The 13,781-nt window shown below is 38.8% G+C and overlaps 2 protein-coding genes across 9 annotated transcripts in view; one reads left to right on the forward strand and one right to left on the reverse strand.

Annotated features, from left to right (window-relative positions):
* MED28 (mediator complex subunit 28) overlaps window positions 1–4,522 on the reverse strand; it is a 38,546-nt gene extending 34,024 nt beyond the window's left edge. For 3 of the 5 annotated variants that reach the window (XM_071663931.1, XM_071663932.1, XM_071663929.1), the window contains exon 1: window positions 4,325–4,504. In XM_071663931.1, coding sequence (XP_071520032.1) covers window positions 4,325–4,381 — 57 coding nt within the window. In that variant the 5' untranslated portion in view covers window positions 4,382–4,504. Of the gene's footprint in view, window positions 1–4,324 lie in introns of all 5 variants that reach the window. The other 2 variants (XM_071663928.1, XM_071663930.1) reach the window with 2 other exon arrangements.
* Window positions 4,523–4,543: 21 nt separating this feature from the next.
* Window positions 4,544–13,781, forward strand: part of LOC139749735 (bis(5'-adenosyl)-triphosphatase enpp4-like) — a 50,531-nt gene continuing 41,293 nt past the window's right edge. For 2 of the 4 annotated variants that reach the window (XR_011713028.1, XR_011713027.1), the window contains exons 1-3: window positions 4,545–5,019; window positions 7,543–7,714; window positions 9,884–10,144. Coding sequence is in view for 1 of the 4 variants with exons in the window: in XM_071663926.1 (XP_071520027.1) it covers window positions 4,805–5,019; window positions 7,543–7,714; window positions 9,884–10,144 (648 nt within the window). In the remaining 3 variants the exon portion in view is untranslated. Of the gene's footprint in view, window positions 5,020–7,542; window positions 7,715–9,883; window positions 10,145–13,781 lie in introns of all 4 variants that reach the window. The other 2 variants (XR_011713026.1, XM_071663926.1) reach the window with 2 other exon arrangements.

The raw sequence follows: 13,781 nt of genomic DNA on the forward strand, positions 1-13,781 counted from the left end.
CGATCAAACCACCTCACCACACGTTGTCCTCAAACATCTCATTTCCAGCACATCCATCCTCCTGCACACAACTCTATCCATAGCCCACGCCTCGCAACCATACAACATTGTTGGAACCACTATTCCTTCAAACATACCCATTTTTGCTTTCCGAGATAATGTTCTCGACTTCCACACATTCTTCAAGGCTCCCAGAATTTTCGCCCCCTCCCCCACCCTATGATCCACTTCCGCTTCCATGGTTCCATCCGCTGCCAGATCCACTCCCAGATATCTAAAACACTTCACTTCCTCCAGTTTTTCTCCATTCAAACTCACCTCCCAATTGACTTGACCCTCAACCCTACTATACCTAATAACCTTGCTCTTTTTCACATTTACTCTTAACTTTCTTCTTCCACACACTTTACCGAACTCAGTCACCAGCTTCTGCAGTTTCTCACATGAATCAGCCACCAGCGCTGTATCATTAGCGAACAACAACTGACTCACTTCCCAAGCTCTCTCATCCCCAACAGACTTCATACTTGCCCCTCTTTCCAAAACTCTTGCATTCACCTCCCTAACAACCCCATCCATAAACAAATTAAACAACCATGGAGACATCACACACCCCTGCCGCAAACCTACATTCACTGAGAACCAATCACTTTCCTCTCTTCCTACACATACACATGCCTTACATCCTCGATAAAAACTTTTCACTGCTTCTAACAACTTGCCTCCCACACCATATATTCTTAATACCTTCCACAGGGCATCTCTATCAACTCTATCATATGCCTTCTCCAGATCCATAAATGCTACATACAAATCCATTTGCTTTTCTAAGTATTTCTCACATACATTCTTCAAAGCAAACACCTGATCCACACATCCTCTACCACTTCTGAAACCACACTGCTCTTCCCCAATCTGTTGCTCTGTACATGCCTTCACCCTCTCGATCAATACCCTCCCATATAATTTACCAGGAATACTCAACAAACTTATACCTCTGTAATTTGAGCACTCACTCACTCATATATATATATATATATATATATATATATATATATATGTATTTTTTTTTTTCAAACTATTCGCCATTTCCCGCATCAGCAAGGTAGCATTGAGAACAGAGGACTGGGCCTCTGAGGGAACATCCTCACCTGGCCCCCTTCTCTGTTCTTTCTTTTGGAAAATGTATAGGTATGTATATGTGCGTGTGTGAACGTGTATGTATATACACGTGTATGTGGGTGGGTTGGGCCATTCTTTCGTCTGTTTCCTTGCGCTACCTCGCTAACTCGGGAGACAGCGATAAAGTATAATAAATAAATAAATATATATCCCATTGCCACGTTGTCCTGTGGCGACGGGAATGAATAAAGGCAGAAACTATGAATTATGTATGTGTATATATGTATATTTCTCTCTATGTATATACATGTGTATGTGGATGGGTTGGGCCATTCTTTCATGTATTTCCTTGTGCTACCTCGCTAACACAGGAAACAGCGACAAAGTATAATAAAAAAATAATAATATAATATATATATATATATATATATATATATATATATATATATATATATTAATTTTGCTTTCCGAGATAATGCTCTCAACTTCCACACATTCTTCAAGGCCCCCAGAATTTTCGCCCCCTCCCCCACCCTATGATCCACTTCCGCTTCCATGGTTCCATCCGCTGCCAGATCCACTCCCAGATATCTAAAACACTTCACTTCCTCCAGTTTTTCTCCATTCAAACTCACCTCCCAATTGACTTGACCCTCAACCCTACTATACCTAATAACCTTGCTCTTTTTCACATTTACTCTTAACTTTCTTCTTCCACACACTTTACCAAACTCAGTCACCAGCTTCTGCAGTTTCTCACATGAATCAGCCACCAGGGCTGTATCATCAGCGAACAACAACTGACTCACTTCCCAAGCTCTCTCATCCCCAACCGACTTCATACTTGCCCCTCTTTTCAAAACTCTTGCATTTACCTCCCTAACAACCCCATCCATAAACAAATTAAACAACCATGGAGACATCACAAAAGCAAAAATGGGTATGTTTGAAGGAATAGTGGTTCCAACAATGTTGTATGGTTGCGAGGCGTGGGCTATGGATAGAGTTGTACGCAGGAGGATGGATGTGCTGGAAATGAGATGTTTGAGGACAATGTGTGGTGTGAGGTGGTTTGATCGAGTGAGTAATGTAAGGGTGAGAGAGATGTGTGGAAATAAAAAGAGCGTGGTTGAGAGAGCAGAAGAGGGTGTTTTGAAGTGGTTTGGGCACATGGAGAGAATGAGTGAGGAAAGATTGACCAAGAGGATATATGTGTCGGAGGTGGAGGGAACGAGGAGAAGAGGGAGACCAAATTGGAGGTGGAAAGATGGAGTGAAAAAGATTTTGTGTGATCGGGGCCTGAACATGCAGGAGGGTGAAAGGAGGACAAGGAATAGAGTAAATTGGAGCGATGTGGTATACCGTGGTTGACGTGCTGTCAGTGGATTGAATCAGGGCATGTGAAGCGTCTGGGGTAAACCATGGAAAGCTGTGTAGGTGTGTATATTTGCGTGTGTGGACGTATGTATATACATGTGTATGGGGGGGGGGGGGGTTGGGCCATTTCTTTCGTCTGTTTCCTTGCGCTACCTCGCAAATGCGGGAGACAGCGACAAAGTATAATAAAAAAAAAAAAAAATATATATTAATGGTTTCACTTATTGCAAAGTTTGTCATGGGTAAAGAAAAAGTTTATATATACAAATATTTTCAACATTCAGTTTATATCACTAAAAGTCAGCATATACTAATGAGCCCACAAAGTTCTTGTGTCCCTACTAAGTTATGGATACAAACTGCAAAGTAACCCTTCACAAAAAACAGACACTTGCCAGCCTTGCTGGTTAATACAGCAAAATGCTATGTAAAAACATCACCGCAATCATTAATGACCAAATATTTTCTCTGTAAAATATCAACAGAATCTATGGAAACCTCACCTAATCTCCCTAGCAGTCAAGATTTTCTATATGTTCAGTATTCTAGTCTAGATTTACCACAGTAAGGAAAATGCACTCTGCCAACATGATGTCAACAAACAGATGACACAGCAGGGAACAAATATAATCTAGGTACATTTCCCTAGGGGTAAGGGAAAAAGAATTCTTACTTCATATTCCCTGTGTTGTAGAAGGTGACTGCATGGAGCAGGAGCAATTATGTGTCAACTCGGCAAACGTTCACTCTGCTGTCATTCTCCACTGTCACTAAAATTCCATTGCTTGTTTGTGGGGTTCAGCAACATTGTTGCCCCAGTGAAATTTTTCACTTGTAATTCTACAATTGGGAGCGGGGAGCTGGCAATCCTCCCCTCTCGTTTTTGATTTTCCAAAAGAAGGAACAGAGAAGGGGGCTAAGTGAGGATATTCCCTCAAAGGCTCAGTCGTCTGTTCTTGACGCTACCTCACTAACGCAGGAAATAGCAAATAGTATGGAAAAAAAAATCTTCAATCCAATGGACAATCTTGAAGAATAATCCATATAATAATTATGGTTCTGTAACATTTCATCACCATAAACTACTGTTAGTAACAGTTCCACTGACAACAGTTGTGTTCCAAATCCACATGGACATGAGGACAAAGTTGCCAGAAGTTGTGTTCCAAATCCACATGGACTTGAGGACAAAGTTGCCAGATCATGTGTCCCAGCTGATGATGTTTCTTTTCTACATTTTCCCCATGCCCATATAATGCTACCACTGATGATCTATTTAACATCAAAATGTCAGTTTTAAGAGTTACAATGAAAATTCTACACTAAAATCACTCTTTACAGTGGTAACAACGATTCCATAACAGTAAAACATCATAATTCTAAAAAATATGCATCAGTATTCTAAACTTTAACCCCAATGCTAAAAGTTATACTGCTGTGTCCCTTCACAGGAACTCTTCTTAAAAATATAATTACTCAAAATCTAGAACAAATATTGTGGGAGAGTTAAAGCAGTGAATTACAGTAAATTTTGCCCAGCAATTACTCCGCCAGTAATATATGTGTTTCAGTAAAGTACACTCGCCAGGTCAACCATGTCTATGTAAACACTGCTAGCCTTAACTACATGCAGTTACACAAGTAAATTACAATAAATTTTGCCCAGCAATTAAAAACTGCCAGTCATATATCGGTTTCCGTGTAATAAACTGACCACTCAATACATAAACTAATCTGATCCTCCAGCCCTAAATAGAGTCACAGCAGAAGCCTACAAAATGTACCATTTTTCCCCTAACAACACTAACAGAAAATGTACATTTACCTGAAAGGCTTCTTCAAATTCGTCGAAAAGATTACCGGGCGTGGGTGTCGCTGCCATCTCCTATACACGGTAAGAATTGGTTTCCCCCGTGTTTGTTGTTTGGTTGTTCAGTTTGCTTATGTTTTTTGTTTACACCCCAGCCGGAGGAGGCCAAGCGGCGCACACCCAGGGAACAAGTACGACAGCGACTATATTATCTACCACCAATATGATTATTTAGAGGTATGTTGCTGTAGATAACTGCTACTAAATATGAAAAATAAATGTAATAATATGATATTAATCCATGAATGGTCATTATTATGTAAGAGCACTCCTAGTTTATGTTGTGTTTTCGCTGAAAATTCTTGGCGTTGAGTTAGTTTGCATGATCATAGCTGGAGGTGGTTGTGACCGTGCCTGCTACCTGCAGGTGTTAAATGGTTTGGTGAAGTAGATGACGTGACCATTAGTGACTGTTGCGAGACACGCATTAGTAAAATGATTTGGAAGCACGTAGTTATGGTCGTTATCCATCTGCTGTTATATGGTAGCGTGATAAGGACGAAAGGGATGGGTCTGACAAGCAGACGGGTGACAAGGCCCAAGGTCTTGGTGATATCACTGGATGGTTTCGACCACGACTACCTTTCGCTGTACCAATGGGAATACCTCAGTGTATTTTACTCTCACGGAAGCCATCCGCAGAGATTCAGGTAAAGCTTACACATAGCATATCAACACTCACGGAAGCTCTCTACAAGAGATTCCAAAACTTATACGGGTAGACAGAGAGTCCAGATGTTGAAGTTAAGTATGAGAATGAGTTTTGATAATCATACGGATTAGGATTTTATTCTTGTGTAACTGTCTGTTTACACACTACGGAAAGAGAGGTTTACACCTAGGGTACCCCATCTCTTTTACTTTCTGTACCATCAAGAAGACTCCTAAGTGTTTGTAAGCCTCTGGGATTTACTCTTGCTTATACATGGCGATGGTGGTTAGAGCTGAAGACACTTTTGGTAGTTGCAGACATTCTCCCTAACTGACACGTGGACTACTGTCCACAAACATACAATCTCTCCTTGTCATATGTAACACTTGACAACACTTAACTCACACAGCTCATTCTTCGTAACTCTAGATTTTCGTGTGGTGAGCACTAAGTTCTAGCCCTGCCTTTTGGCAAAATGGTAGGAGCAGTAGACATAAGTAGTAGGTAGGAGCATTTAGGCTGGAGCATTAAGTGGAAACATTAGGGAGAAGAAGTAGGTAAGAGCATTATATAGAAGTAGTCATTAGGAACATTAGGGTAGGAGCCTCTACAAACACTGCGCTAGACTTGCCCTCTGCCATTGGTCTGCTAAGGGTGAGACACTAAAGACTAAGAAGTGACACTGGAGTTTTTAGTTATGGAGACTTGCTGTGGCCGTCCTTGGGGGAGTTCCAATTGGAACAGGCATCAGAGATATAGATAGATAGATAAATCAAGAGGTAAAAGAAGGTAATCAGGCAGTGAAATGTGAGTATTGTAAGAAGGTGGTATCATACAGAATTTGAAGGGATAGATGTGGATAACTACGGAGTTCTGAAAGTGCTTAAGCTAGTGAGGATGATGAACAGAAGGGATGGTTTTGCAAAGGTGCGTTCCAAGGGCAATGTGTGTTTTCATCATTGTTAATATTTTGAAAAAGAGAAGGTTGAGAATGTTGACAAACAGTACAGTTGAAAGGCATGAAAAATGTATTGTTTTTGGACAAAACTAGAGATATGATAAGAGAGAGAAGAAATTTTTGAAGTGAATGAAAGTGAAAAGAGGGAAAGTAACATTGTTATTATAGGAACTAGAATTTATGATAGCTGAGAACAGTGGAATACCAAATAATATCAAAAGTATCACAGATGTATTTCACCAGTCTGAACACAGTTTTTTTTATTTTTTGGTGGATTTTGATGAATTTCATTGGATAGGGATACTGCTCTGTACAGCACCTTATGAAGAACTTTTATCAGCGTCATAAAGTTGATTTAGGAACTTAAAGGCTGTTATCAGGTTATCACCTCTACTCCATGATGGACAGCTGTGTAACCCTCAATGTTTCACTGTAGCTGTTTTCTTAATTCATATGCCATCTTTGTTGCTCTTTTGTGAACCCTTTCAGTCATATCTTTGTGCTTCTTTAGATACATTTACCTATACATGAAAGGCAGAATCCACTTGTGGTTTAATTCATGTTGTAAATAGCTTATGTAGCACTTCCATATTCTTATTGGGGATTGAGAGCCAGCACAGGCCTTCTGAGGAAATACTTAAAGACTTAAGATTATTCTCTATAGTGGCTTGATAGAAGTTTTCAAAGTCCTAAGTGATATTGATGACATATCATATGATATTTCTTTACCTTAGACGGAGACTCATTGACCAAAATGATAGTGTGAAATTAGGAAGGAGTTGTAAGAATGTGGGCAAAAGTTTTTTTTCCTGTACAGTGTTGAGGCATTGGAATAAATTACCTTCTGAAATAGTAAATGCAGAGACTATAAATTTCTTTAAATAGATGCAAGACAAATATTACACTTACATCTCGTATCAGTAAGAAAATTATGTTCTTGTTGATTATTCTTTGTTTTTTAGAGTCCATTCAAAGTGCAGGTGTCATCAAACTGATTGGGAACTTTTCCAGTCCTCACCTTTTTTGTGTAATTTTTATGCCAGTTTCTTACCACACTACTGCATAGTATTTTTTTCACATCATTTTCTTGCCAGAAGTTGTGCTGGAGGGAGTTGGGGACCTGTATTCTGCTTTGCCATCTTGTTTCTACCACTTTCTTTTTATTTACAGACATCCTCATTATGGAATATCAGGTCTCCTGTTATCTCTCCAACATTTATATGTTAGGGGCCAGTGACATGAGTTCATTTGTGTGTAGTGATATATAACATACATCTTAACAGCAGAATGAACTAAACCTTAGGAGATTGGCAAATTAGATTTAATTCAAGAATTAGTGTTGGCAGTTGAAAGCCCCTAAGAAATTTCATCCAACAACAAATCTTCCATTATTTCATCCACCTTTTTAGATTTTGTGGCTTTGTTTTTAGGGTCATATGGCATCTTTTGATTTTGACGAAACCAAGTTACATTAAGTTGATTTTTTCTTACCTTGCAGTCATATACCAAGTAATATATGTACATTAGTATTTATTGAAAGTTTCTGTTTGATTCTTTCTCCAGAAATCAGTTTGTAACCAAGACTTTCCCCAACCACTTCTCCGTAGCTACTGGGGTGTATGAAGAGGTGCATGGTGTGGTTGGGAACTCTGTGTTTGACCCTGACTTGAATCAGACATTCACCATAACGGATGAAGGATTGTTTACTCAAAATCCCAATATATCACCAATTTGGGTAAGGAGCATCCATTGCAGTTTCCACTTTGTTGAAATTTTATATCATAATGATTTGTGATTTACGTAGATATAACAGCTTTTATGTAAAACATGCCATGACTAGGAAGATCCTGCTAGCTTTTTCCAGGATGGGTTAAAGAGGGGAGGACAAAAAATTGTAATTGTTACCCATTGATTTACAGTAACTTTCCCTGTGTTGTTGTTGTTGATACCCAGCAGTAAATTTAAATCTAAGAAATATAAAACTAAGTTTTTTTTTTTACCTACATCAAGGCTGGGTCTTAATTGAAATATTAGCAGGATTATTAGGTAGAAACATTAGATAGGAGCCCCTGCAAGCACTGTGCTAGACTTACCCTCTGCCAGTGTCCTGTTAAGGGTGCGGCACTAAAGGCTAAGAAGTGGCACTAAAGTTCTTTAGTTATGGAGACTGTTGAAGTGGCCACCTCTTTGAGGGAGTTCCAGTTGGAACAGGTGTCAGAGATATAGATAGATAGAAAACGAAAAGACAAAAGAAGGTAATTACGAATTTTGGAGGTAGTGAAAAATTGTCTTTTAAAGTGTGCCAGGTCATAGTTATAGGGAAAGACATGAAAGGTAGTTTTAATGCTTTAAGGTGTAGGGAAAGAAGCAGTTATCAAAACAGCACACCCTTGGCTTGTTGATGGCCTCACAGTAATCATGTGACTCAGCTGCATGGTGAGTATTGCATGGTCTATTTTTTCTTGGGGGCGCACAAGCAGCTGACAGTTAGGAGCATATTGTGGCATAGGGGAAGATGGACTACTTTCAACTCAACTCTCTCATGTAATAATGCAGAGCTAGAGCCACCCCAGGTGTGAGAGCAGTACTCCATACAAGGACGGATCAATCCTTTGCATTGAAATGGAGCAATTGTTCAGAAGAAAAGAAGGTTCAGCATGTAAACAGAACACCAAGTTTCTTAGAAGCAGACTTAGCTATTCCCATTATGTGGGGTTTCCAAGAAAGAGTGGATGTTACAGTGATACCAAGTACATTCATTGAGTCAAGAGTGGAATTACAGAACCATCAAAGAAGAGACGAGAGTTGTCGAATTTTTGAGAGAGATAAGTAGAAACGTGGTTGTGAAGGTATTAAACTTAACTAAATTTCTTCTACCCCACTGAGATATCCTGTCCAAGTCTGAGTTTATTGAGAAAGCTGTGTGCAGTCAAGATGCAGATCAAGTGAGAGAAAAGGGAGCAGAATTAAAGGATGTGGATGAAAGAGCAGAATCGAAAGATATGGATGTATGCATCGCTTAGTTGTCAACATATGAGTGCATTTAATTATGTGAGAAGAGGAAATCAATGAGAAGAAGGAGAGAAAGTCTAGGGAACTGGACAGAACCTTGTGAGACACTGCTATTAATGGAGAAAAGGGAGGAGGCTGATCCATCAACAACCACAGAGATAGATTGGCCAGAGAGGAAGCATGTGTTTTATGAGCAGCTGACTGAGTGTGTCAGCAGTTTTGTTGCAAGAGACTTGGTATTCATGGTGGTTGATTGAAATGCAAGGAAAGTAAAGTTCCATTTGAGGGTATAATTAGGGGTCTTAGGGTATTCAGTTGTGTGACTGGAAATGATGAACATCTTGAGGATTTATGTGCTGAGGAAAGACTGGTGATTGGAAATACTGTTTAGAAATAGGGACATACTCAAGTATATATATGTGAGTCAGAAAGATGGCCAGTAAGCATTGTTGGATTATGTACTGATTGATAGGTGTTCAAAAGAGAGAATTTTAGATTTGAATGTGCTATGAGGAGCAGCTGGTTCGTTGTTTGATTATTATCTTGTGGAGGCTAGTTGAAGATTTGTAGTTTCTTGGGAAAGAAGAAACATTATAATTATGGATGAAAAGAGTGAGGAGAGTAAGTGAGCTTGGAAAAGAGACTTGTGTGGAAAGATATCAGGAGAGATTGAGTGTAGAATGGCAAAAGCTGAGACTAAATGAAGCCAGGGGAGTGGGTGAGGAATGGGAGGTGTCTAGAGAAGCAATGCTGGCATGTGCAATGACTGGAACCTTTCTCTCGAAAAAACATTCTTGTTCATAACCATAATATTGGGATAATAATCCTTTTATATTTACTTAAAAGCAATATAGGTGTGAAGATAGTGTGATTACATCTTCCATATTTTCAGACACTGAATGAGGAGCATGGAGGACACAGTGGATGCATCATGTGGCCAGGCTGTGGTACTGCATACCATGGAAAAAATGTGACTTTCTGGTCCCCATACCATGAAAATGCTTCTATCATTAAAAGCATTGATACAGCTATTGAATGGCTAACAAATGAACAGACTCCTGGCAACCTTGTCTTTCTTTACCATTCACAGCCAGATCTTGTTGGTCATGCATATGGGCCGCATTCTCTACAACTTTTGGATGAATTGAAGAAGGTATGTACAGATTTTCATTCTTTAGATTTCTGGTATCTGCAACAGAAATGTGAAAATAAGATTTTGAATTCCTTCTGATAGATATTTTTTATCCAATGTCAGTCGAAGTATTGATGAAATATAGCTACATGATGGAAATAGTAGATGTAATAAGGTTATGGATACATTAGTAAGATGTTTCATTCAACATCCTGGAAATAGATTTTTTTATTGTTTTTTTATATTCTGGTTCCTATTTTTTGGCAAGTGTCTCTAGCAAGCCTGTACAGGTTTCCATAGGAGTTGCTAACATGTCACTTTTCCATATGAAAGCATCTTTAGGAATGGATTAGGTTGAAAAAGGAACAGGTTTTATGAGAAAGAAGTGGATGCAAAAGTAACATTGTGGGGAATACAGCTGGTAGAAAACAGTCAAGTCACTGAAGATCTCTTATCTGATTGGTTGTTAAAGAAATGTAGGGATTGACCTTGTCTGTTGTTATGGAAGTTGATTGTAGGTCGTTTTCCCTAAATAAGTAGAGCTTCTGTGTTGTAATGATGGTTAGTGTCTAATGTGCTTGGATTTTTCTTGACTCCATCATGTTGGTTGGTTTTCTGTATGTGACCTGAGTGCACTGTGATGGAGATGCATATATGGTTGGTCATGATGAAATTTTTAGTCTTTCTGTTCTATTGAGTAGTTTACTTATCTGAGTTGGTTGTTTGGGTGTGTGCAGTCAGTTTTTTTCAATGAAGTTATGGAGTGCCCTTTAGATAATTTTAGATTCAAGATGTTATTCTTCAAGTCTTTTCTCTGATAACATGCATGAGTAATAGTAACATATATCTCTCTCTTCTTGGTATATGGTAGAGATCAAGATGTTTTAATCTCTCATTATGACTTGTATTCTTTTTCATAAGCTGAGGACATTTTGTTACTGTAAATGATCTTGTGTGTTGTTTGTGTGAGTTTGTTTAAAGTAATGCAAGTTTTATTGATGTAGCTCAGGAAGAAGCAGATTTACTTTTCTGCTTCTGTGGGAGAGAATCTGTTGTTTTCTTTTGTCGTAAGTCCCAGTTGAAAGATGTTTCATAAGCTCGATGAAGGAAGTTTCTAATGACACAAATCTTATGTCCTGTGTTATTAATTAAGGCAGTGTCAGATCATCAGGGTTTTTATTGGTAGAAGTAATGTAGTGACTGGAATTGCTGTCAGGTAGAACATGTAAGAAAAGAATGTATTATTACTGCAACACAGTCCATAAGTAAATTTCAAGACGTGTTGGTCTTCATAGATGGGTACTAAATTTGATTATCTCCTCAGTGATACTACTGAAATCAATGTACATAAAGTCATATCAGTTACCAACACAGCTTAGAGAGCTCATCACCTGACTCCCATCACTGGGAACTACATGCCAGGCTTCATATATGGTAATGCAAACACTCATAAGATCATCTGTTTTCTCCATCCAATTTTATCACAAGCAACCATTGCCACATATTTTGCACAAAGCAACTCACCATCATAATGAAGTACATTCCACCTAAGTTCATCACAATTGAGCAGACTACTCCTTGCAAATTATACACATAGAAACACCTAATGGGCTTATTGCATCATTGGATGTGGAAGTCTTTTTACATGCCCTTTTTGAGCTTGCTGTAAAAATTGAATGACTTTGCTTACAGTTACCTAGAGCAACAAGCATCTCACAGCCCAAGCACCATCATGAAGAAGATGCTTCATGTCAGCTCTACCCAGGCTCTGTTTTGACACGTTGATGGATACTTGTTCCTCCAGCAGGAAGTTGTAGCATTAGGTATCCTATCAGGACTAATTTCTATAGTTTCTAAATGTGCTGTCATGAAACTGTCTTGCTGCTGGTTGGTGGTACATGGATGATGTCTGTGTTGTGGTCAGTTATGAAGACAGTTTGATTCATCTCATGTAGGCTATAGAGACCAACTTAATCTTGAAATTTACTTATGAAATGAGTTGCAATTTAAGCATTCCTTTCCTAGACATGTTTGTTGATGGTAATTCCAGTTAGTACATAACTTTTGTCAACAGAAAGCTAACTACTTTTAGATGTAACCTGAATGCCATTAGTGACTGTCGTTAGAGACATAAGACTGGCATAATCAAACTCTATAAGACATTCTCCAACTAGGACTTATTTAACAACGAAACCCAGCACTTAAAGCAGACCCTTAACAACAATGGATTTTCCATTGCTGAAGAAGACAGGTGAATTCTCATCTCCCTGAGCATTGTAAATGAAAGTTGCAGTACTACAAACAAACTCACAGGATCAACACACAAGATCTGTTGCAACCATACATACTTAGCTTACAAAACAGGTGAAAGAAAATTACCTAGCATCATCTCTAAGAGTACAAAGTGCACACATACCAATGATTTACTCAGCTCTAATGTACTAGGAGAGGTACCACTGAATAGTAATTTAGTTAGTTTGTTGGGTGCAACATATGATGAAGGCCATTAGGCCTGAGGAGTTACTACGTAATATAGACAAACCTGACCTGACAGTGATTTGGGATGGGGACTCGGTTTGCTTTCAAGGAATAGAAGATTGGAAAAGATTATTGATGCAGACATAAAGGTGAACCATCAAATAATGCATTGGCAGATGAAAGTGAGTAGGTAAAAATAATAATGACTATGTGAACTTTCAACCTAATACAGATTATACAGAAACCAACTAGGAATGACAACACTATTATACATACTTTTTATAAGTGATGTAGCATTCATCACAGACATTGAGGTTAACAAAAAGCATCTCAGATCACATCATCAAAGTGTTTACTTACTTTAAAGGCATTGTAACCTGGGAACTTTTTCTGGTGAATTTCATCCTGGGAACTTGTTTCTGGTGAGTCACTCAGCTGTTGATTTGCAGCTTCCTTTCTCTTTAAATCTCTGTATCTCTGATGCCTGTTCCCTTTGAGAACTCTCTCCAGTGGTTGTCGCAGCAAAAGTCTCCATAACTGGTGAACTCCATTGCCACTTCTTAATCTTTAGTGCCTCACCCTTAGTGGCCCACTGGCAGAGAGCAACTGTAGCCACTTCCTCTAGACAAAACAAAGAATGTAGATCGCAGCTGGGATAAGGAGGAAGTAGGCCCTACACTTAGTATTTTTTGCTTAATCAAGTAAAAGAGGGATAAAAAGCATAAGTGAATGTGGGAGTGGCAGGCAAGGAGAGTTTGTATGCAAATATACAGCTGAATCACCACTCTTGGCCTTGAGCGATCAGATTGAAAACAGATACAGCCTGTACCATTTGTATTAACAACTGATAAGCAATCTATTTGGAGATTTGATATTAAAATATGGATTTCCAACATGTAACTATTTTTGGTGTTCATCATAGAAATACTGCTATTTGAAAAATATTATTACTTTCATTTAAGGTAATCCTAATGCTCTGTTGACTCTGTGATGGTTTACTGGTACATGCACACAAAGACATGCAGAGTGGATCTAGGGTTTAGACTGTAAGAAGGCACTGGCACATCCTCCACTGCACCAGAAATGAATTTCCAGGAGGAAATTTGCTGGTAAAAGTGTCCACATGACACTGGCTTAAGGGAGAAATTGATGAAGATAGACAGATTGTAATAAGGGATTA

This window comes from Panulirus ornatus, chromosome 8 (assembly GCF_036320965.1).
Source record: "Panulirus ornatus isolate Po-2019 chromosome 8, ASM3632096v1, whole genome shotgun sequence".
NCBI classification, from domain to species: Eukaryota; Metazoa; Arthropoda; class Malacostraca; order Decapoda; family Palinuridae; genus Panulirus; species Panulirus ornatus.